The following is a 25556-nucleotide window of genomic DNA, read 5'->3' as shown; positions in this document are numbered from 1 at the left end:
GTAAAGACGAAAGCTGGAACCTTCCTATTCAGTACAACACAGCTTCAAAACAACAAGTCCATTTACCATCGCTACCAGAAGCCATTTAAAGTCGTTCCTGTTTTTAGTTTGTTCTTGAACATCGCTGGCAACTCCGGCATTTGTTGCCCATGCCCAATCAAGGAGGTGGTGAGCCCCCCTTTTGAACCGCTGCAGTCCATCTGGTGTAGGTACATCCACCATGTTGTTAGGGAGTGATTTCCAGGATTTTGTCTGAGTAACAGTAAAGGAACAGCGATATGGTTCCGAGCCAGGGTGGTGCGTGACCTGAAGGGGACCTTGCAGATGGTGGTGTTCCAATGTATCTACTGTCCTTGTCTTTCTCAGTGGTAGACCTTTGGGGTTTGAAAAGGAGTCCTGAGTACGCTGCTGCATTGCTGCATTATCGACTGTTGCCATTGTGCATTAATATCCCCATTAAGATATCATTTTAAAGGCCATGTAAGTCCTCTTACCATTAATGCATTTCCAGTGGGTTCTTTTTAAGCCCACCTAATCTTTGCAAACACATTTAAAGAGTCCCTTACTACCTAGCAGGTTATTTCCACTGAGCATCTTTCAAATCAGTGGCTGGTTGGCCTCGTAATTGTCAATCATTGACCAAATTACAAATGTGAAACCTTAAATAGTCTGTTACCGTGGCAATGTAGCCAATAGGTATTATAATATGCATCAAGACTGTCAAGCTGATTTTCACCATGCTTTAGACTGGCTTGCAAGACCTATCACTTAAGATGCCTGATTCGCTCTCTCAGTCACTTTTAACATAATTTCCCTCCATTCCTCTTTTATGGCCTTAATAAGGTAGAGACTCTTCTCTGTCACACACAATGAGAAGCATCTGTTGCAAAAGTATACAGATCCTTTATGTTTGGAATGATAAGCCAGCTGCAAGCCCTCCTTTAACATTTTATGATCTGTGCTTCATTTTAATGGTTTCACTCTTTAGCTGAAAGGGGTGAGGAAAAAAGGCATCTTAAAAGGCCAATGGTTACAGAGTAAGATGAAGCACTTCAATTGTCAAGTATTTATCCCTTATGTACAGAACAGTAAGACTTGAAAGGTGCAATTTTAAAAAAATGTACTGACTCCAAACTATGCAGAATGCAACAGTAACTTCAGGCACACAAAATGAAGATCCTTCTGACCAATGTGAAACACATGTATGTGTTTTCAGCAAAGATTGATTTTCACATTTCTATTTGGCAACTTTACTGCTGACTGCTTTGGCAAAGACATTACACAGGGCACATTTCTCCTTACAGTGATGCTTTTCTTTAAATGTTCAATGAAGGATTACTTAAGAATTAAATTCTTGCTATTAAATCGAAACAGCAACATAGTTTTCGACATTACTCCTGATAAGCAGATTGGTATTCCACTTACTGTGCAAAGCATTTTCCAGTTATCTATTTAAAATGTGTATTTGCAAGATATATAAGGAAATCAATTCCTCTGGCCTTTCACCATTCATGGATACTTCTCCTGTGTAGGTCTGCTCAATAATTCTCCTTTTGCCTTTAACACCCTTGTTCTCACCAAACCTCTCATTGACTCCCAGCCCAGCTATTCGCTTAGTCCACTCCCAACTACACTCCTCACATCTGAGGGCCATGAACTGGAGTGCATCTGGCACACATCTGGTCTAATGGTTTAGATCTGGGTCAAACACGTCAAGTTTTATCATGCCTGACTCTCATCATCCAAACTACACAGGGATCACCCTGGACTGCAAAGACAACTCCAGGCTCTCTTTCTCCATTACTGCCTCCTCAGATCCATATAGATCATAGAATTTACAGTGCAGAAGGAGGCCATTTGGCCCATCGAGTCTGCACTGGCTCTTGGAAAGAGCACCCTACCCAAGGACCACACCTCCACCCTATTCCCATAACCCAGTAACCCCACCCAACACTGGGGGCAATTTTGGACACGAAGGACAATTTTAGCATGGCCAATCCACCTAACCTGCACATCTTTGGACTGTGGGAGGAAACCAGAGCACCCGGAGGAAACCCACGCACACACTGGGAGGATGTGCAGACTCCGCACAGACAGTGACCCAAGCCGGGAATCAAACCCGGGACCCTGGAGATGTTAAACAATTGTGCTAACCACAATGCTACCATGCTGCTGTCTGTACCTATTCCCCCAATACCAACTCATGGATCTCTCTTCTAAGATTGATATCCACGCAGCTGACTCTTGCCCCACTGGTTTTAATAGTGGTTGAGACTTTTGCTGCCACAAAAGCTGACCCATAACCATTTCCTCGAGTTAAATACATGGAAGACTGAAGGCATTATCTTATAACTGCATCTTGGCTACTGATTCCGTCTCCCCAGCTACCGCCGTAAATTGAACCACAATCCTGACATCCTATATGATTCCAAATCTTCTCCAACACAAACAGCCCTGACTGTCATTTCTATAATACTACCCACATCTTCCCTGCCTCAGCCCAACCTCTGCTGGAACTCTAATCCAAGCCTGTGTCTCCTCAAAACTCAATTATTCCGATGTTCTCCAGGTTGAAATTCCAACTTATTCAGAATTCTACACCGGTATTCCATACTACAGCAGTTATAAGATAATGTCTTCAATCCATCTCTGCTGCCCTCACTGATGCACATTTACTTTAGGATCTCCAATTTTAGGGGCGGTGCAGTGGTTAGCACTGCTGCCTCACAGCGCTCGAGGACCCGGGTTCCATCCTAGCCCTGGGTCACTTTCCGTGTGGAGTTTGCACATTCTCTCCGTGTCTGCGTGGGTCTCACCCCAACAACCCAAAGATGTGCAGAGTAGGTGGATTGGCCACGCTAAATTGCCTCTTCATTGGAAAACAAAATAATTGGGTACTCTAAATTTATTTTAAAAAAGGACCTCCAATTTAAAATTTACAGTTGTGATTAAGTCACCAAGTCCTTGCCTGTCTATCGCTGGAACTTTCTCCAGCCATAGAAATTCCACCAGAATTCTGTGTTGGCCCCATGTGATTCCTTTATTCCACCATTGGTGTCCAAGCCTCCAGTCCCCTTGGCCCTACACTCTGGAATTCCCTTCCTAAATCTTTTCATTTTTCCACACCCCCTTCAACCCTCCATATAAACCAATATTGACCACATATTTGACCATCTCTCTGAATAGCCCCTTCTTTGGCTCTGCATCTATTTTTGTTTGATTATGCCTCTGTGATTGCCCCAGGACAGATTTATGCATTATAAAGTATTATATAAATGCAGGTTTTAATATTTTGCCCGAACACTTGTGGGGATGAGGTTTGAAGTGGGCCCCTGCTGAGGTCAAAAAGGTTCAGTTCACATAATAAATATATATTTTGAGTATTTCCTTAGTTTTCCTCTCCATTAATGTATGATATTGTACCTTTCATTGGTTCAGAGTCAGACAACTGTAGGCTTGGTAGGTGGCCAACTTCCCAAATTCATGGGCTAGTTTTAGACCATAAGACATAGGAGCAGAATTAAACCACTCGGCCATTGAGTCTGCTCCGCCGATCAATCGTGGTTGATATTTTTCTCATCCCCATTCTCCTGCCTTCTCCCCATAACCCCTGATCCCCTTATTAATCAGGAGCCTATCTATCTCTGTCTTAAAGACACTCAGTGATTTGGCCTCCACAGTTTTCTGCGGCAAAGAGTTCCACAGATTCACCACCCTCTGGCTGAAGAAATTCCTCCTCATCTCTGTTTTCAAGGATCGTCCTTTTAGTCTGAGGCTGTGTCCTCGGGTTCCAGCTTTTCCTACAAGTGGAAACATCCTCTCCACATCCACTCTATCCAGGCCTCGCAGTATCCTGTACGTTTCAATAAGATACCCCCTTATCTTTCTATACTTCAACGAGTACAGACCCAGAGTCCTCAACCATTCCTGGTACGACAAGCTCTTTATTCCAGGGATCATTCTTGTGAATCTCCTCTGGACCCTCTCCAAGGCCAGCACATCCTTCCTTAGTTACAGGGCTGAAAACTGCTCACAATACTCCAAATGGGATCTGATCAGAGCCTTATACAGCCTCAGAAATACATCCCTAGTCTTGTATTCTAGTTTTATTGGGAACCAAATTTTCCACGATGCTAGTTGGCAAAAGGAAGCAAAAGAAGAAACAAATTAAACATGTGAGGAGAAGACTTCATTTGCTGGACAGTCGACAGCATTAATAACAGTTGTAGAATTCCAATAATATTACTGCTGCCAGAACTAATCGCATTGCAGGTTAGACAGAGAGAGCTGGGACACAATTGCCTCCTACCACAGGCAGTGGAAAAATTAAAGGCGATAAAAAATGTCAAAAGTCTGTCATTAAAATTAGCATGGTCACACCACATAACAAAATGTTATTAATGTTGTGTGAACATGATGTTGCAATTTTAATCTATGAAGCCTTGAGTTTACCTTCTCATCCTAAGTATGTCCATCATACTTACCCTGCTGGTCCCGGAGAACTCCAAACCAAATCAAGAAAACATTTTACCACTATTGACAGCTTTGCTTTTTTTCTCTCAAACTTCGTGTGAACCACCATAAGCAGAATTAAGACAGATCCACTAATACATTGCAACGGCCTATATAATAGTGTAACTATACTTAAAAGTAATTCATTTTGGGACAGTTTCCATTATGCGATACTACATATATGCAAGTGATGGTGGCAACTTTCCAAATTGCATTTCCCAATGGTGTGCAGATAATATTGTGCAGATTAAAACATCATCACCAGCTGCAACATTGTCTGGACCTTTCAACACAACTGAAGTAGTCCTCTGCTGCTCTGATTTATGCCAAGTAAAATGATAGTTTACAAAGAAATAAAGTTAATTTATTCCTATACAGGTTGAGCATACCTTATCCAAAATGCTTCCCTTATTCAAAATGCTTCCCTTATCAAACATGCTTGGGACCGAGTGTACATCGGATTTTGGAATTTTTTGGATTTTGGAATATAATGTGCGTCTGTGGCGTGTTGGGAACTGTGCGCCTACGGAGCACGCGCATGTGCGGCGCGTTGGGACCTCGGTCAAATGCTGCCTTGACTTTCACTTTAACTTCACATGTGGGAAATTCCAGAATTTTAGGTTTTTGGCAAGCTCCCAGCCCCTTGACTCCTCCAACTTCGGCAAGTCCGAATCAGAACAAACAAGGAAGTGACCATCTGAGGGCATCACGGTGGGACAGTGGTTAGCACTGTTGCCTCACAGCGCTGAGGTCCCAGGTTCGATCCCAGCTCTGGGCCACTAGCCGGGTGGAATTTGCATATTCTCCCCGTGTTCTTTGGGTTTCGTCCCCACAACCCAAAGATGTGCAGGCTAGGTGGATTGGCCTTGCTAAATTGCCCCTTAATTGGGAAAAATTAATTGGGTACTCTGAAATTTATTAAAATAAAGGAAGTGACCACCTGACATGGGGACATCTATAATTGTCCAGTGATTTGGTCAATGATCTGAGGGCTATAAAATACCCAATAGTGTTTGAATTAAACAGGAAACCAAACGATGAATGAAAATGACACAAAGAGAGCTACAACATTTCACTCAATAGGAACCTGACTACCTTTATGAACAGGTACCACAGGCAGACCTGAAAAGCCATGCTCCCAATTTCCCACTAAAACCCATCCATTTAAAATCAGAATGTTGGCCAACAAGCATCGATAGAGAAGCAGGAAATGCTGCAAATACTCAGCACGTCAGACAGCATCTTTGGAGAGAGAAAGTAAATTAACCTTTTACAGCACAAATTTTAGAAAATGGTGCCGAGCCGGACACATGGGCCACAAGACCCGTCACCCTTAAAGGGGCCGCGCAACCAAATAAATCATCTTGCCGATGCTTTCCACCATGCCAGCAATGAAAACCCTTTAAAAAGTAACTGGTTAGTTGTAAAACACTTTGGAATATCCCAACATAGTTCAATGGGCATTATGAATGCAAGGCTTTCTTTCTGATTAACCATAAATATAAAAGGCACCAGGGTGAAACATAATGGGCAGAATTTACCGATCATCCCGCCGCGTGTTTTTTGTCAACCGGATTTCCCGGTTACTGAACCCCTCATCGTCTGGAAATCCGTGCTGGCGTGGGACTGGTATATCCCACCAACATGAACAGCCCATAGATCACGCCCAATATGTTTTGTACTTACCAAAAAACAATGGTTTTTGCCGTAGCCGCCTCCTCTAGTGTTGTCTGCATCTTTTCACTGTGCTCATGCATGACGTCTTTGGGCACTTTTTTCCACTGTGTTAACAATGTTATCTTCATCTTCACTGTTATCATCACGATCAAAAAACCAAGAGGAGGTAAATTCAATCTAAGGCAGTATGGAGAGAAGGCCAGTTGATTGCTGGTGGTCCAGCTCCATCGTCAGGCAGCACCGAGGGAGATTGTGCAGATGTCAGTCTTCAGCCATTACGATTCACTCCACGTGATATCAAGAAACGACTGAAGGCACCGAATGTTGAAATGGGCCCTGACAATATCCCGGTAATAGTACTGAAGACTGGTGCTCCAGAACCTGCCGCACCCCTAGCCAAGCTACTCCAGTAGAGCTACAACACTGGCATCGACTCAACAATTGCCCAGGTGTGTCCTCCATCATCAGAAAAGTGATGGTGGGAGTCATCAACAATGCTATCAAACAGCACTTACACAGCAATAACCTGCTCACAGACATTTAGTTTGGGCGCCAGGGTCACTAAGCTCCTGACCTCATTACAGCCTTGGTTCAAACATGGAATAAAATGCGGAATGCTAGAGGTGAGGTGAGAGTGACTGCCCTTGACATAAAGGCAGTATTTGACCGTGCATGGCATCAAGGAGCCCAAGGTAAACTGGAGTCAATGGGAATCAGGGGGGCACTCTCCATTGGTTGGAGTCATACCCGGCACAAAGGAAATGGTTGTGGTGGTTGGAGGTCAATCATCGCAGCTTCAGGACATCACTGCAGGAGTTCCTCAGGGTAGTGTCCTCACTCCATCTTCAGCTGCTTCATCAATTACCTCCCTTCCATCAAAAGGTCAGAATTGGGGATGTTTGCAGATGACTGCATAATGTTCAGCACCATTCGCGACTCCTCAGATAATGCAACCATGTCCTAATGCAGCAAGACCTGGACAATATCCAGGCTTGGGCTGACAAGTGGCAAGTTACATTTACGCCCACCAGTGCCAGGCAATGACCATCTCCTACAAAAGAGGATCCAAGCACTGCCCCTTGACTTCCAATTGCATTAGGTCGCCGAATACCCCCACAATCAACATCCTGAGGGTTACCATTGATCAGAAACTGAACTGGACTAGCCATTTAAGACCATAGAAGCACAATTAGGCCACTCGGCCCATTACGTATGCTCCGTCTTTCAATCATGGCTGATATTTTTCTCATCCCCATTCTTCTGCCATCTCTCCATAACCCCTGATCCCCTTATTAATCAAGAACCTATCTATCGCTGTCTTAAAGACACTCAATGATTTGGCCTCCACAGCCTCCTGCGGCAAAGAGTTCCACAGATTCACCACCCTCTGACTGAAGAAATTCCTCCTCATCTCTGTTTTAAAGGATCGCCCTTTAGTCTGAGATTGTGTCCTCTGGTTCTAGCTTTTCCTACAAGTGGAAACATCCTCTCCATGTCCATTCTATCCAGGCCTCGCAGTATCTGCTACCACTGCGCCACTGTGATGCCCTCCGTGGCTAGCACTTCTGCCTCACGGCGCCGAGGTCCCAGGTTCGATCCCAGCTCTGGGTCACTGTCCATGTGGAGTTTGCACATTCTCCCCGTGTTTGCATGGGTTCGCCCCCACAACCCAAAGATGAGCAGGGTAGGTGGATTGCCCCTTAATTCAAAAAAATGAATTGGGTACTCTAAATTTTTAATAAAATAATACTGATGGCTCACGCTCTCCCAAACCTTTTTTTTTGAAATCACTAAATGTCTAAATTGAACTAAAAAAAAAAACTTCTTCCGCTTTTATTGTTATTTTATTAAATAGCCCAAGATGTTTTGCCAGGCGGTAAAGGGAATGATTCTTCTTTAATTTTGCTGATATGTTGACCGGCATATTGTGGACCAGGAAATTGTCAGCAAGTATGACTTCAGTTATTGTTACATTTAGAGGACAGCAATACACAACTGGACTGTCCGCCTGGAATACTAACTTAATTTTTGGTATGGAACTGCCGATTGCAGCCCTTTGAATAAGAGGTGGGAGAATTTATAAGTCAATAAAGCTGACTTCAAAATTATCTCTCCATTTACAGGTCATTAGAGATTATTACATGGATGGTAGTCATCGCTGTTTGTTTATTAAGCACTACTTAATTCAACATACAGCTGGGTAAAATACAAACGCAGTTATTCGCCTGAAATCAGATCCATTGATACGTTGAGGCAAATAAGTCAACAGCAGAATTGAAGACTGGTGACTAAGAACGCCAAAGGTTTGCAGGATGATTATCCATGGTGATCGAGTGAGCGGCACAGTGGTGCAGTGGTTAGCACTGCTACCTCACGGCGCTCAGGACCCGGGTTCGATCCCGGCTCTGGGTCACTGTTCGTCTGGAGTTTGCACATTCTCCCTGCGTCTGCGTGGGTCTCACCCCCACAACCCAAAGATGTGCAGGGTAGGTGCATTGGCCGTGCTAAATTTCTCCTTAATTGGAAAAAAGAATTGGGGACTATAAAAATTAAAAACTTCAGGAAGTGAAGGCATAAGTAACATTAACAAGATAAATTCACTAACTCCCGAGACAAAAAGACATTCCAAGTACACTCAACAAGGTACATATGAGCTCGTTAGTGTAGGAAATTAGCAAAAAAAACCCCAAAGTAAATACAAATAAAGCGGGAGAAACTAGTTACACATATTATTTTATGCAACTCATTTTCATTTCTTTACTATTTTGAAACGTTTATGTATTTTTAAAAAGTGGTTGCAGAAAACAGCTACAGCACTTCAGAACTCAATTAGCTCCTCAACCAGGGAGCATACAAAGTGGCTTTCATAATGAAAGTGTAATAGTCACCTTAAGAAAAAAATGTAAATAAGATCAGCATTTCTTAATGAGGCAATTTATGATCAGCCAATATAAAATTCCTCCTATATATAGAAGCTTCTCAAGAGAAGCATGTGGAATAATTCTGCATTTTAGTCTGCACATCCCGGGGAACAAGGGCTGGCCAAGGTTTTTTTAAATATCTCGAAGCCTGACATTAGATATGTCGCCTATGGAATCAATCAATTGTGCAGAACCTAGACTCAGACAGCTGGAAATATTCACGAAAGTATTTGCAAAGATACAAGAGCACTACATGCACCTAAAAGGCAAATTAAAGAAATTGTCACCAAAAGTAGGAAACAAAGATATCAAATTAAAACGGTTTCCCCATACACAAGGTAAAGTGGAAACTTAGTAGACTGGAAGAGCTGATAAGTCCAAGAAGGAACTCAGGAAAAACCTGATCCAGAGAGAATTCAGGATGCAGACCTTGTTACCACAGGGTGTATTTGAGCATAGATGCATTTATTGGAAAACTAGATAATCAAGGGAGGGAGGAAGGAATTGAGAAAGAAGATGACAGGGTCAGATGATGCAGGGTCGGAGGAGTATCTTAAACTCTAGCATGGAGCAGCTTGGCTGAATGGCCCACCTCTGTGAAGTAACTTCCACGTACGTCTGTGGAAAAAAGATACTTGGAGCACGTTGCTCAGCTATTTAGCGTTCATGGTGGTTCTGTCACTAGTGAAGTGCTGAGGGATGGCCTCCTCATGTGTAATTAGGCATTAAGCATGTGTATTGGTCCAGTCGCTGGGGAAAAATGTTTTGGCTGAACTACCAGCAGGTCCATAGTTTTCAATCCACTTAATTAAAAATCCAAAGTCTGAAACAGTTCTTACCAGCTTTAGTGATCTTGATAGCGAACTAAATCAGAAGATTCCAGACTGAGCTGAAATTCCTTCCTTTCTGTATCAGCTAACCATCTTTGAAGTTACATTTAATTTACTCAGCATGTATTAAAGTTACAGTGCCCTGTTTGCTTTTTGGTACCAGCTTTTCTGGTTAATTATTCAAAGCATGGACATAGTGTTTCAATTAAACCACAACTCAATTCCTGGAAATTACACAAAAGGCTTTCAAGTGAAGTTTCTTTTTAATTTAAACTCTCCAGACTAAATATATTTTGATGTTCCTTAAAAGTGATTGCAAACAGTATTCCTACTTACAACTTGCAGGGTTGTCAGGACAACGGAAATAAACTCTTAAATAAGCAGAATACTGCAGAGGTAGAAATCTGAAATAAGAACAGAGAATGCTGGAAACACTCAGCAGGTCCGATAGCATCTGTAGGGAGAGAAAACGGAGTTAAAATTTCGAGCCCATTTGGCTCTTTATCAGAATAGAGAGAGGGGGAAAATATGTTCGATGATATACTGTAAGGGGCAGCACGGTGGTGCAGTGGTTAGCACTGCTGCCTCACGACGCCGAGGATCTGGGTTCGATCCCAGCCCCGGGTCACTGTCCGTGTGGAGTTTGCACATTCTCCCCGTGTCGGAGTGGGTAGGTGGATTGGCCACGCTAAATTGTCCCTTAATTGGAAAAAAGAATTGGGTACTCTAAATTTATTTAAAAAATAATATACTGTAGCTGGAAGAGATCGAAACAAAAATGTAGCAAACTTAAAAACAAAAGATAGATGACGAGGTGCGTTGGGGGGGGGGGGGGGGGGGGGGTGGTGTTTTTGTAAGGGATATAAAAAAGGGTTAAGGTGGAGGGGAAAGGTCACAGTCTAAGATTGTTGAACTTTGTGTTGAGTCCCGAGGGCTGTATAGTCCCTAATCGGAAGAGGGGATGCTGTACCTCCAGCTTGCGCCGGCTTCACTGGAGCCTTGCCGCAGACTAAGGACAGATAAGAGAGCAAGGGCTGAGTTAAAATGGCAAGCAGCAGGAAGTTGGGGTCATGTCTGCAGGCCGAACGAAGGTGCTCCTCGATGTTACACTCCTCAGGGCTCACTTTCGCTCAGTCTGCAAGCATGACCCCCAACCTCCCTGTTGCTTGCCATTTTAACTCAGCATCTTGCACTCACGTCCGTATGTCCGGCTTGGCCTGCTGGATATTTTACACGGTTGAAATAGCTTTAAAAGTTTTGCATCACCAATGACCATTTCAGCACTGAACTATGTAAACCAGAAATCTCCAGTCTTGGTTGTACTAACTGCTTTCAACCATGTCAGCAATCGGGGTCAGTACTATTGGCCTCAACATTCCTGGACTAAGGAAGGGAAAAATCAGCTCGGCTCTCATTTCTGACCTCTACGCTATGACATGCTGAAAGGCTCAGCTGTGCAGCCTCAGTGTTCAAACAGGTTGCCGCCATTTAATGTCTGGGCTCATTCTAAATGAATGGAAGGCCGACGGTGCCTTTCGAATCATACCCCACCAGGAAGCAGGAGAATAGAGAAGGAAAATTAGGAAAGAACATGGACAGCAACACAGAAAAAGGGATCAACTGTTTGAAAATAGAGAAAGTTTTGATAATGAAGAAGCATTTGTGATGAATGCAGGATTGTAGATATATTAGACTATAAACATTTGGCAATTTAAGGGTTAAAACCTGGGGTTAAAGTGTGTTCGACTGCAGTAGTCATGTTTTTAAAAGAACCTTGTTTTGCAAGACCAGAAAGTGTTTAGGAGCCAAAGGTGAAATTGACTAGGGTGATGTGTTTTCAGCCTGGGCTAATGCAATGTTGTTTGACTAGGGGGAGTCTCTGGGGAGCTAATGTGTTTTCAGTCTGGGGAGTTAATTTGTTGTCAGCTTGGTGAGATTCTGTCATTGCTGGGTGGCGCTAAGGTATTTGGACATTCAGAGAAAGGTTTTTGAGTTGAGTTCTGATCTGGCTATCCTGTTAGACCACAAGTAAAGTACTTTGCTCTCACAATAGAATAGTTAAAATAAAAGAGTAATACTATTTAAAGCAGAGCAGACTTGTCCGAGGACAGGGGAAAGCTGAAACAAACCAGTTAAAACAGCTTTTTGAAGACATCCAGCCCAAGTCTGCAGGATTTCTAACAGGAGCCAAATCTGTCTGGAAAGCAAGTATTACTCTGTGCCATTGGGATGTGGAATGGAGCGAGAGCTGTATGTTTTTTTTCTTTCTTGTTGTTTAATTGGGAATAGAGATGGTAATTAAGGGTATTGTATTTACTGTATTGAGTAATTGTAATCAATTTTCAGTTGTGATGTTAAAGATTTTAATATTGTGTTAATAATAAAGTTTTGTTTTAAAATACCAAATCACTATTTCTTTGCGCAGTCACTCCTGGAGTGAAGTATTCTTTCCACACGGTCTTACAAAGTAAAATAAAATATTGGGGGTTCGGTCCTGTATCCGAGCCACTGCCTGGTCTGGAATCGTAATATATTTCAGACCACATGAAATCACTCCTGAAGGTGATAGCTGGAAACAGGCTCCAATGGAGAAAAGTTAAATATACAGAAAGTGGGTGATCTGATTGTGCAAATATTAAGTTTCCAAGAGGAAAATATTTTTCAACACAATTTTCACCAATAAATGACTGTATATTTTGATTATCACATACTACTTATTTCTATAGTTTTGATCTGGTTACAAATTGAATATGGTAAACCATCACCATCTCTCTCCCCCCAAACTCACCCTGACTCCCTCAAACAAGGGAAGTGGTGAAAGATTATTTCTTGGCGTAGCTGATACCAGAAGTATACAAGGGAGGCCAGGATTGTTTTTTGATACAGTAAGTTCATGTGAATTGAATTCTCATTCACAAGTAACTTTGGAATTATCTTAAAGGCAATTAGAAAACATAGGGAAGGGAGTAATAATAAAGGGCATAGTAAATGATGGGAAACTGAAAGGTACACCTTATCTGATTTTACTTTCCAGTGCGTGATCCGGTCAGTTTCCTACAGGATGATTTAGGTTAAAATGATCCCTTGCTCTATATAAAGTGCACATGAATGGCAATAAGCCAGCTCTAGTAAATGTGTGTGAAGAGACACTGCAATTCCAAGCAGGTTGCAATGGACATCATTAAAATGTTCTAATTGGCAATCTTTGACAGGGAGACCAGGGGAGTGTGGTGCAATGGTAGCCCTGCTCCACAGAGGCTTCCGTAGTTTGGACTACTGAAGCAGGAACTCTATTCCACGCTGTGTTGGACCTGGGAATATCTAACATAGATGTTGAGTGTCGATAAAACTAGAACGACCCACTTTGAAAGCAAAACCCATCACCTATCTGCTTGAACTACATTAGCTCCTCATCCAGTTAACACATTGACTTTAAAATGTTCAACCTTGTGTTATGGGCCAGGGTTTAGAGAACCCCAAAGTGTATCATGGAGTTCACCTGACCCACAACTTTTAATAGATTGTGGTATGGGGAGCACATGGCCGACTCTACAGGTGTGGTACAGGAAAACAATGTTTATTCTATGAACTCAAGTTAACCTTTTCAAAACATATAGTGAACATTTTAGCAACCATCAATTCAAATACAACCCCCAAAAAATACAACATTAAGTAATCCTTAAGCTGTCCTTTTAACATCCATAAGACTTAAAAAAAAAGAACTTTTAACAGAAGCACATCAGGTTAAAGTCACTACTGAGAGCAGTTATTAGTTTTAAATAACCGAAGGATCGATTTACAGTTTTTAGATTACAGAGAGAGACTCTAATACACCTTCTGGCTGTAACTGCAGCTATCCAGCTCTGAAAACGAAACTAAAACACATCCTGCAGCAAACAGCCTAAAACGAAAGTGAAAAGCTGACAGACAGCCCAGCTCCACCCACTCTCTGATATCACTGCAGTATTAAACACCCATTTCTTAAAGGCACTCTCACTACAGATATTTATACATACCCATTTATAAACACCCATTTCTTAAAGGTACTCTCACATGTCACTTGTCTACACTTGCCTCCATGATCTCACTATTCTGTACTTTTGTATCCTTCTCAAGCCCGACAACCCTCAGCCGTTTTGCTCCATATTCTTTATCTCCCTCCCTAAACACAATCTGCCCCCACGTTCAAAAGCCTCAAGACCTTATTTGTTAACCATGCCTAATTAACATATCCTCACTCTTCTCCTGCTGAAGATCCATTTGTTGCCTATGCAAAACCCAATGAAGTGGCCTGCGTAAAACTACTACATAATTGCAAGAAGTTCTTATAATTATACTATTTTTAATGAGAAACACATTGTGCATGCCATGCTCAACAGATACAAAACGCATGAACTGTTTGGCAGGTAAGTCAAAAAGCATCACCTCATGATGGTCAAATTATTTTTCCCCTCAAATTCAAATGCCTGGAACATTTTGAAGCCTTGACTAAGTTTGACAATTTTCAGAAATAACCAAGATAAGTTAAAGCTGGAGCAGCACGGTGGCACAGTGGGTTAGCCCTTATGCCTCATGGCGTCGAGGACCCAGGTTCGATCCTGGCTCTGGGTCACTGTCTATGTGGAGTTCGCACATTCTCCCCCACAACCCAAAGATGTGCAGGGTAGATGGATTGGCCACACTAAAATTGCCTCTTAATTGGAAAAATGAATTGGGTACTATAAATTTATAAAAAATGTAAAAAAAAAAGATAAGTTAAAGCAAAAATAAGATACACACTTATCAAAGCGGAGGCCCTTTGGCGCAGCGCCAACCACTCCAGCGCCGGCCTAGCCCCTGGAACGTCTGGGCAGCCCGACGCCGGAGTGGTTCACGTCACTCTTTGGCGCCGGTACAGCCCGCCCATCGGTTGGGGGAGAATCCCAGCCCCTGGCTCCCAGTTACATGGACTAAGGGCAGCACGTTAGCACAGTGGTTAGCATTATTGCTTCACTGCGCCAGAGACCCGGGTTCGACTCCCGGCTTGGGTCACTGTCTGTGCGGAGTTTATCATAGAATTTACAGTGCAGAAGGACGCCATTCGGCCCATCGAGTCTGCACCGGCTCTTGGAAAGAGCACCCAACCCAAGGTCAACACCTCCACCCTATCCCCATAACCCAGTAACCCCACCCAACACTAAGGGCAATTTTGGACACTAAGGGCAATTTATCATGGCCAATCGACCTAACCTGAACATCTTTGTGACTGTGGGAGGAAACCGGAGCACCCGGAGGAAACCCACGCACACACGGGGAGGATGTGCAGACTCCGAACAGACAGTGACCCAAGCCGGAATCGAACCTGGGACCCTGGAGCTGTGAAGCGATTGTGCTATCCACAATGCTACCGTGCTGTCTGCACAGTCTCCCCGTGTCTGCATGGGTTTCCTCCGGATGCTCCGGTTTCCTGAATGACATGCTTGTTCGTCCCGAAAGGAGTGCTTGTTAGGTGAATTGGACATTCTGATTTCTCCCCGTGTACCCGAACAGGCACCTAGTGACTGGGGGATTTTCACAGTAACGTCATTGCAGTGTTAATATAAGCCTACTTGTGACACTAATAAAGATTATTATTAAAACCATAGCTTTGTAGCAACTTTACAAGAATCCATAAAGTACATCTATGGCAGGTAGCTGCAGGTACAGACTCCTACCGTCAATTGATGCATCAGCAGTTCCAGTAAGAAAGTGATCTTGTTACTGAATAGAACATAGACGCAGTTGTCATAGCAGCCTTTACACGCGAAGCAGTATGCATTAATCACATTGCACAGGGATCTGCAAAATGACAAGAAAAAGTCAGGTGAGCTTGTATTTGTTTAAAAACATATGTCAACACTCTCCACCCACACACATTCCAATAATTTACCCATCCCGCCAGAAAAAGTGTATACTTTTACTGGGACGCGGTTCTCTGGCATTTGCTGTTCTATGGTAACATGTAGCGATTTCTGAAGTCTGAACAATTTCTAAGTTTACACTTGGAAGTACTGGCAACATATTGGGATGAGCTCAAGATTGGATGTGATGCCGCCCATTGCCCAGAAAAGCAAGCGTTTCAGTGGGAACCACTGGATGGTGATCAAGAGTGACATTCCTTTTTGATTTGTTTTCTTTTTTTCTTATTTTTAAAAAATTTTAGAGTATCAAATTCTTGTTTTTCCCATTAAGGGGCAATTTAGCGTGGCCAATCCACGTACCCTGCACATCTTTTTGGGTTGTGGGGGTGAGACCCATGCAGACACGGGGAGAATATGCAAATTCCACAGGGCCAGGATCAAACCCGGGTCCTCGGCGCCCTGAGGCAGCAGTGCTAACCACTGCGCAGCTATGCTGGCCCATGAGTGACAAACCTTGTCAAGCTTCCCCTTCTTAGCATATGAACATGGAAGTAAATTGCTGTGACTTTAAAGCCACTCTCTCTGAGATCAGCGCAGTTAATGAATGAAAACTGAGGCCTTCTGGTCTGGATAGCTGAGTTACATGACTGTCAGGGAACGTCACAAGTATACTTCCGAAAGACAAACTAAAACATCTGGTAAAAGAATATCTTTCATAAGTCCTGTTAATAATTATGAATATTTTATGCCTTTTTTAGTAATTATAAATTAAACAGTTATAATCCTCGGCACGTTGGTTAGCACTGCTGCCTCACAGCACAAGGGACCCGGGTTCAATTCCGGCCTCGGGTGACTGTCTGTGTGGAGTTTGCACGTTCTCCCTGTGTCTGCATGGGTTTCCTCCGGGTGTTACAATTTTTTCGCAAAGATGTGTGGGTTAGGTGGATTGCCACGCTAAATTGCCACCGTAATGTCCAAAGGTTAGGTTGAGTACAGGGATGGGATGGAGGCATGGGCTAAGTAGGGTTATCTTTCCAAGGGCGGGTGCAGACTTGGCGGGGCAAATTACCCCCTTCTGCACTGTAAATGCTATGATTTACACTGAACAGATCAGGTCATTATGTTACACAATATATCGTACATCATTTTTTAGATTAATATTTTAAAACATGACTCGAGATTGTTGTACAGTTGTATATTACAACCCTCACATAAATCTCTAACATGCAAATGGGGTCAACTAGTCCACTGCTCTGTAACAGCAATAGAAGGGAAGGAAAAGCTACGGATGAGAAGTTGTATAATGCCTTTCATGGCCATATAAAGTCCCAAGGAGCTTTGCAAGCCTGAAATAGTTTGTGTGGTCACTACCGTAGATGGGAAAGATGTGAGCAACAAGGCCTGCAAACTGTAATAACTATCTGATCGGTTTTACAGATGCTAGTTGAAGGATTTATATTGATTATCGTAACTAAAGAAATTCTTTGCTCATCAAGTCGGACCACAGGATCTTTTACATATACTTTGGAGGACAGGTGTGACTGTTTCAACATTGTATCCAAAAGATGAGAGCCTTTAACAGTGCTACACTCCCTCAATACAGCACTGAAGTATCAGCCTGGATTATGTGCTCAAGCCTATGGAGTGAAAACTGGATTAAGGTTAAGAGCAATAACTGATTGATACCTTACTCCTCAGATCAAGATTACAGACCTCAACTCTGCTGTTAAATATCAGTACCCATCCCCAACTAACATATTCAAAAATACGATCTAGTTTCCTCCATTTATGGATCAAACCCATGTCCAGGTTACTATCAAGCCATATTGACCAGGTTTGACTACCAGTTAGCTTATTCAGCACAGTTACTAGTTCGGGGAAGAGGCTACAAATGGGCTCATCATCTGGCTTGGGATCAGAAAAATACTAGAAACTCAACCTCTCCTTCCTGTGTTAGATGTTATACAAAAACAATTTTTGGCTACCTGTCCTAATATATCCTCGTGCTCAGAATCAAATTTTGTTTGACAACACTTATCAAACATTTAGGTGCAACATAAATGGAAGTTGTTCTTGCTATTGACCATTTTGCTCCTGGAAAGTGTAGATGCGAGGATAGAATCAAACTCAGCTGTGGTGTCTTTCAAGGTTTAGCGGTCTAGTTATTGTCTAAGCTTACAAGGATGGAACTCTGGAAGATATCAGAGGCTGGCTATACTCAGGAGCAACACTTGAATAGTAGCTAATGCTTTCAGGAGACAAGGGAAGTAAATGTATGCTTCAATCAGTGGTAGCACCCTCACTTCAGGCTCACGAAAGAGATTGAGCACATAAACTACTGATGCTTTATTGCAGAACTGAAGGAGTGCGGCACTGTAGCAAGTGTCTCCTTTCACGAGATTCATCTGCTCAGTCATGATAATGTAAAGTGTTCCATGCCAGTGTACCATGAAGGTCAGGTGGTTCTCCTAATATTCTTGTCAATACTTATCCTATAACCGGGGGCAGCACTGTGACGCAACGGTTAGCACTGCTGCTTCACGGTGCCGAGGACCCGGAGTCGATCTGGCCCTGGGTCACTGTCCATGAGGATTTTGCACATTCTCCCAGTGTCTGCGTGGGTTTCACCCCGACAACCCAAAAGATGTGCAGGGTAGGTTTCAATGCCACGCTAAATTGCCCCTTAATTAGGAAAAAAACAAATTGGGTGCTCTAAAATTGTTATCCCACAATTATCAACAAAAATACACCTTATCTGGTCAAGTAATTCATTTCATTTTTGCCGTTGTGTGCAACTTGGCTGCTATATCTGCCTACTTAATGTTAGTAACTACAGTCAAAAGTGCTGAACTGGTGGTGAAGAAATTTAAGACATCAAAGGCATGATATAAATACAATTTAATTAACTCGTTTTGTTTAAAATAAAACAGATAACACGCTGTACAGAACCCCCTCATTTATGTTCATGAAGTTCAGGATCGTTAACAGAATCAGCAATTAATGGATGTCAATCTTTTGTTTGGTTTACCATCAATGCACATTAAAAAGATGATACTTTTGGAAGATTTTGCCACTGGCTTTGTATTAAATAACATAATGTATTACTAAATACCGCAGCTGGACAAGTATGATTTACAGCTTCACAACAGTTAGAATTGGATTAAGAATGTAAGAAATCGGAGAAGTAAACCACATAGCCCATCAAGTGAGTCTGCTCCAACAGTCACACTTATAGATACATAGAAGATGTACATAGAAGACTGGAAGTCATCCCAGTGCATGAAAGATCCTTAACCTTTCATTTTTATTCATATTCTCTTTCTTTTTCATCACCTTTTCGCCTCTGTTGTTTGTCCGTGTGTAGTGGGGCGAGTTAGGGGGGGGGGGGGGGGGGGGGGGGGGCAGTCCTAAATAATTGACCCCTTACCCTGAGACCATGTTTTAGATTCCTCAATCAATGGAAACAATCTCTCAAGAATCCACCCTATAAAGCCCTTTCAGAATTTTGTAGATTTCAATGAGATTGCCTCTCATTCTACCAAACACCAGAGAATATAAGCCCAATTTACTCAGCCTCTCATCAGGGCGGCACGGTGGCGTAGTGGTTAGCACTGCTGCCTCTCAGTACTGAGGGCCCAGGTTCGATCCCGGCCGCGGGTCACTGTCCGTGTGGAATTTGCAAATTCTCCCCGTATTTGCGTGGGTCTCACCCCCACAACCCAAAGATGTGCAGGGTAGGTGAACTGGCCACACTAAATTACCCCTTAATTGAAAAAAAAATAACTGGGTACTATAAATTAATTTGTTTTTAAAATTGAAAATTTGCTCAGCCTTTCATAATCGGACTATTTCCTCATCCCAGGGACCAATTTAGTAAACCTCTGCTGACCCGTCTCCAGTGCAAGTATATCTTTTTTTCCCCAACTTTTCCAATTAAGGAGCAATTTAGCGTGGCCAATCCACCTGCTCTACGCAGCTTTTGGGTTGTGGGGGTGAGACCCACACATGCAGAAACGGGGAGAATGAACACACTCCACATGGACAGAAAGGACACAGACCTCCAACGACATATTTTATTCCACAAATGTGGCTTGAGTGATTTTGAGCACAGCATTATCACTTTCAACTTAAAGACCCTGCATTCACTTTCAACCACTTTGCACTCTTCCTGTCCCATTATTTTGCATGTGCAACCGCCACCAACTCTCTCCTGCATCCTCTCTGAAATTATTTCCTGTGGACTCTTTGTTAAAGGCGCTAAACAACTGCATTTTTCTGTTAGAGTCCATTTGCAAACTTTAATGACAGCGCACATTCAGGATTGTTTTCCAACTCAGCCTTTTCCTGAAATCGGGGGATGGTAGTGCAGTGTCCGTAAATGTCAAAAATATGTGGCGAGAGAATCATGGCTGGATGCAAAATGATAGACGGGACATTAAGTGCTATTGGCAGGAAGCAGCTTTGGTCAGAGGGTCATCTTAAGAACTACAGTAATTCAAATGGAAAACTCGTCAGCACCTTCTCGGGGTAACGGGGGGTGGGAAATTAAATGCAGTCATGCAAGTATCACCCACATTCTGAGAACAAAATATTTAAGACATTCATTGCTGAGGCTCACAAAAAAAGTTTGGATACTTGGGCGCTCCGAGAACTGTGCCAGAGAAAAGGCTGAAATTGAAGTTTAAAAATTAAACTGGTAGTGAAACGAGGAAAATGTAATTCAATTAGCAGAATACAGCATTTAGAAGAATAAGGTTTCCTTCAGCTAATGGAGGCAAGCAGACCTCGTATTCCTTGGTCGATACAGCTAACACGGAGATGCTGCATGAACAGAATAATGCAGGCCCCAGGTGGTTCCCAGTGTTAAATGGTAGATTAAAGACAGTACAACTAATTTTTTTACTTTAATCTTATTAGACTAACGACAGCTGTCAACTGTCACCATTTGCACACAAGCCACAAATGAGGAGCCCAAAGTACTTGTGAATTTAGAAAAGATTCAGTGTTGAAGACCAAAGTGTCAATTCTCAAGCCTGTCGTTACAAATTAAACAGGATTCGTATGGATTTTAAAATTAAAATTAAAATAAATAAAATGGTGCCCTGAATGGTATTGCTTTGAAGGTTCCCTGAGTTAATGTTTACACATACATCTTCCACAAAATTCTTTCTCCACTTGTCAGGGGCTGGTTTAGCTCACTCGGCTAAATCACTGGCTTTTAAAGCAGACCAAACAGGCCAGCAGCACGGTTCGATTCCCGTACCGGCCTCCCCGGACAGGCGCCGGAATGTGGCGACTAGGGGCTTTTCACAGTAACTTCATTGAAGCCTACTCGTGACAATAAGCGATTTTCATTTCATTTTTCATTTCCTTTGTGCCAGTGTGGCTCAGTTGGTGAGACTGTTAGGTTATAAAGTTATGGGTTTGAGATGCATTCTTGGACTAGATCTCATAATCTCGGCTGCTTCTTCAGTGAAATACTGAGCGTGCTGCATTATCGGAGACCCTATCTTACACAACTGAGGCACTCTCTACTTGTTTGGATGGATGATATAGATCTCAGGGCACTATCTGAAAGAGCAAGGATTTATCTTGCTGTTCTGATTAACGTTCCTCTCTTAACCAACACCACCAGAATAAACCAATTAGTTTCTTATTTCACCACTGTATGTGGGATCTTGCTGTTTGAAATCTCTTCTGTGTTCATATACATAGTTACAGTCAACGTTACTCACTGTATATTTGTGATGCTTGATACAATGCTGGTCACTACTTTTTGCTAGTGTACAGTTAAGCAGGCAACATTAGTTATCATCTGGTACCCGCCCAGTTGGCTGTTCTTCATATGTAACCGTGGGCAATGAATCACAATCTCAATTTCGATTGTAAAATATCAATAATCGGAAAATCCTGACTTAAATAATAATTAACTGTTGCACCTATGTTGTTGATGTTTGCAAAAATTAATACAAAAATTAATTAATTAATTAATCCTTGGCCTTTAAAAAAAAAACAATTCTATACTTTAAAAAAATTATATATTAATTTCCATTTTCAATACTTCTACCAGTGACTGAACAAACTGTATTAACTATGACATTTTCCCCTTTATAAAAACATTGGTGAGCTGCTGTATTCATCAAGATAAGGGGCTTCAGGGGTGGCACGTGGCGCAGTGGTCAGCACATGGACTACGGAGCTGAGGATCCGGGTTCGAAACTGGTCCTTGGTCACTGTGTGGCGTTTGCACATTCTCCCCGTGTTTGCGTGGGTTTCACCCCCACAACCCAAAGATGTGCAGGTTAGGTGGATTGGACATGCTAAATTGCCCCTTAATTAGAAAATGATTCGGTACTCTAAATTTATTTTAAAAAGATGAGGGGCTTCAATCTTGCGGAACAGAACACCTTTGGAACAGCAACATCCAACAAGCTGCCCTGAAAACCCTGCTCCTATTTTGACATGTGAGAAATTCCACCACAACAGCTGGGATGCTCTTAAAAGAACATGACAATGTTCTCAAAAGAAGACAAATCACCCCACCGTATAATGCTAACAGATCCTTCAAAGATTTCTGGAATCCAGATCTACAACTTCACCAAAAATTACTCAGTTCTTCCTTGGTACCCAGAGTACCAAATTTTGTTGAAATTCATCCATTAGTTTTTGAGATATTGGGCGTAATTGAACGGCCTCGCGGTGCCTGACTCGCTGATGCAGGAAGCGGCTCCTTGCGAGATTTGCAATGCTCAAAACGCCTCACGTAATTTAATGGGATCTCGTGAGATGTCATGATCTGGATCTCGTCCTCGCTAGATTATATATTTGAATGAGCCCATCTGCGATGGATTCACCTGAGGCCTGGGAACAAATCGCCTTGTGCCTGGGAGACCTCCCCATGGTCCACACAAGCATGGACCAGGCATGACAGTATATGGGAGGGTCTCACAGGCCATTGGACGCTCCGGGGTGGTCAGGCTCTGGGAAGTGTGGTACCCTAGCACTGCTGCTGCCACCCGGGCAGCATGGCACTGCCAGGGTGAGCAGTTGGCGCAGCCAGGGTGCCCAGCTGTCAGTGCCAAGGTGCCCAGATGCTAGGAATCTTGTCTCGTGTTCCCTGCCCTCAAGAGGTGGGGTGAGGGGGGGGCGATGACCTTCTAAGAGATAAGTTGGGGCAATGGAGGAGTCTGGACGCCATGGTTGGGATTCTGAAGGGGGTCGAGAGATCTGGGCGACATTTAAAAATGGCGTCCCGATCTCTTCCTGCAATGAGAGGTAAGTGCAGTCTCGAGCTAGGAAGAAAAGAGTCCCATTTGATAGCGGAGTCATTCTCAATGCTGCAGGTGCTGAGAGAGACCTGCTATAAAGGCTCAAAAATGGACTCTGTTTTTTGCACGTTACATCACGTCCATATTGTTTACACATAAACAGGGGCAAAAACATCACCTCTTCCCACATTCAGTAACAAGGGTATTATTCTGAATGGAAGTAGGCTTGGTTTGGAAGAGTGAAGGAAATGTAACTAAAATGCTGGCCGTTAGAGCTTGCCAGAACACCTGAAAGAAAATGGCAGTTCAGAAAGTTACCCATGTTTGTTTAATAGAGTCAGAATAGAAGAGATGAAGCCATGAAGGTGGGTTACAGGTGGGTTTACTTAGCTGGAGACCTAATGCGTATATTACTTGCAAAGTAGTGCAGTCCGGCAAGATATTGGGTTGTGAAAGTTGGAGCTAAATTACTTCAAAAGCATTTGGTGAACCCTGAAAGGTTACTTGGTTAGGGAGCTGACTGGAGCTTAAGAAGGTTCTCTGCTATCAATTTATCTGTGTGTTTGCTGGGAGTGGTGGTTGGTTGCAGTTGGATATGGTGGGGTTTGCAGCTCACAGTGAAGTTCTGGGAACTTATAGAGCAGCACGGTAGCACAGTGGTTATCACTGTGGCTTCACAGTGCCAGGTTCCCAGGTTCGATTTCCCGCTGGGTCACTGTCTGTGCGGAGTCTGCACATTCTCACCTTGTCTGTGTGGGTTTCCTCCGGGTGCTCCAGTTTCCTCCCACAGTCCAAAGACGTGCACGTTAGGTGGATTGGCAATGCTAAATTGCCCTTAGTGTCCAAAAAGGTTAGGAGGGGTTATTGGGTTACGGGGTAGGGTGGTTCGGGTTAGGGCTTAAGTGGGTCGGTGCAGACTTGATGGGCCGAATGGCCTCCTTCTGCACTGTATGTTCTATTGGCAGGTTCCAGGAAGTTAGGGCTTCATACAGATCTATGCAACCCAGAGACTGGAGTTTGAAGAAACCCAAGATCAGTGCCAGCTTAATGAAGCTAGCAGTCTGTGAGAGAGTTGGAAGTGTGCTGGTAGTTAGAGGCAGGAATGCAGCTTTGTGATCCCGTGGGACGCAGTCTCAAGAGAAAAGATTGAACCATCGGGAAGGGAGCCACCATTGAGGCACCATTTCACCATTGAGTTCAGAAACAAGGATGACAATTTATTAATACCATGTCCAGTTTCTCAAACCCTCAAAGATGGAGCATTTTGAATGATCAACTCTCGAGTATTATATTTTTAGTAACAAATGCTGACCGCTTAAGCATGACGAACATGAGCTATATCTGGGGCCTTGGCTGGACAGCTGGTTTATGATGCAAAACAAAGCCAACAAGGGCGGGTTCAGTTCCTGCACCGGCTGAGGTTATTCTCGAAGGCCCGCCTTCTGAGCCTTGCCCCTTGCCTGAGATGCGGTGATCCTCAGGTTGAACCACCACCAGTCAGCTCTCCCCCCCCCCCCCCCCCCCCCCCCCCCCCCCCCCCCCTCAAAAGGAGAAAGCAGCTATGGTCACCTGGGACTATGGCAATGTTATATATGATAATAAACGGAACTAGAGAACTACCATGTATGGCTTCTACACTTGAAGGTAATTATATATTCGCTTACGACTGTCCCACTTGAAGCAAATAAACATTAATACAGTTCAGATGTATTTTTTTTAGTTTCAATATGAAAAATACACTCAGCATTCAGGTTGACAGATTAACTGAAAGATTTATACAAGGCACAGTCATGTACATCATATTCCCAGAGTTGCTGTGAAATGTAATCACATCATTTTTAATTGAATTGAAAAGTTTTTAATGCACAGCAATATCATGTCAAACTGTACAAGTGCATTGACAAAATACACACTGATAAAAATTAAAATACAACTACATACATATTATATAGTGGAACACCTCGCTTCCTCTTTTTCTCCGCCACTGACAAGAAGCAGCTTTCTGCAAGTCAAAGCCCATTAATGAAATAAAGATCTTCCATTTGAATAATGGACTAAACAAGGGTCAAGTCTGGATACAAATGCAAATTGATCTTTAACACCACCAAACATTAAGGGGTTCCCGCGCAGCTGCCTCCATCACTTAAAGTGTTTGCTTCCACATTCCCAGCGTGTCCCCAGTGGTTTTAAACTGGTGAACACAGGTTCTGTCCAGTGGGACAAATTCTGCTGTTACCGACCACCGTGTTTTCTGTCTCTCACGAAACGTACTAAAGATCGCTGGGAGGGGAAAGAAATTGAGTAAGCTCTATTCAGGGACTGTTCTGGCTTCACAGCCTTAGAGTGAGTTCATTTGTAGCTGTCAATTTCTATATATTGACCTATGTCAATCACAATTGGATAAACACAGTAAGAAGTCTTACAACACCAGGTTAAAATCCAAAGGGTTTGTTTCAAATCACTAGCTTT

At 43.0% G+C, this 25556-nt stretch overlaps 1 protein-coding gene across 2 annotated transcripts in view; it reads right to left on the bottom strand.

Annotated features, from left to right (window-relative positions):
• scaper (S-phase cyclin A-associated protein in the ER) overlaps positions 1–25556 on the bottom strand; it is a 347711-nt gene that overhangs the window by 78905 nt on the left and 243250 nt on the right. For both annotated transcript variants that reach the window (XM_038784220.1, XM_038784221.1), the window contains one exon: positions 15634–15757. In XM_038784220.1, the coding sequence (XP_038640148.1) occupies positions 15634–15757 (124 nt within the window). The remainder of the gene's footprint in view (positions 1–15633; positions 15758–25556) is intronic.

This window comes from Scyliorhinus canicula, chromosome 24, assembly GCF_902713615.1.
Source record: "Scyliorhinus canicula chromosome 24, sScyCan1.1, whole genome shotgun sequence".
Classification (NCBI taxonomy): Eukaryota; Metazoa; Chordata; class Chondrichthyes; order Carcharhiniformes; family Scyliorhinidae; genus Scyliorhinus; species Scyliorhinus canicula.
This window is presented reverse-complemented; position numbering and strand designations above follow the sequence as displayed.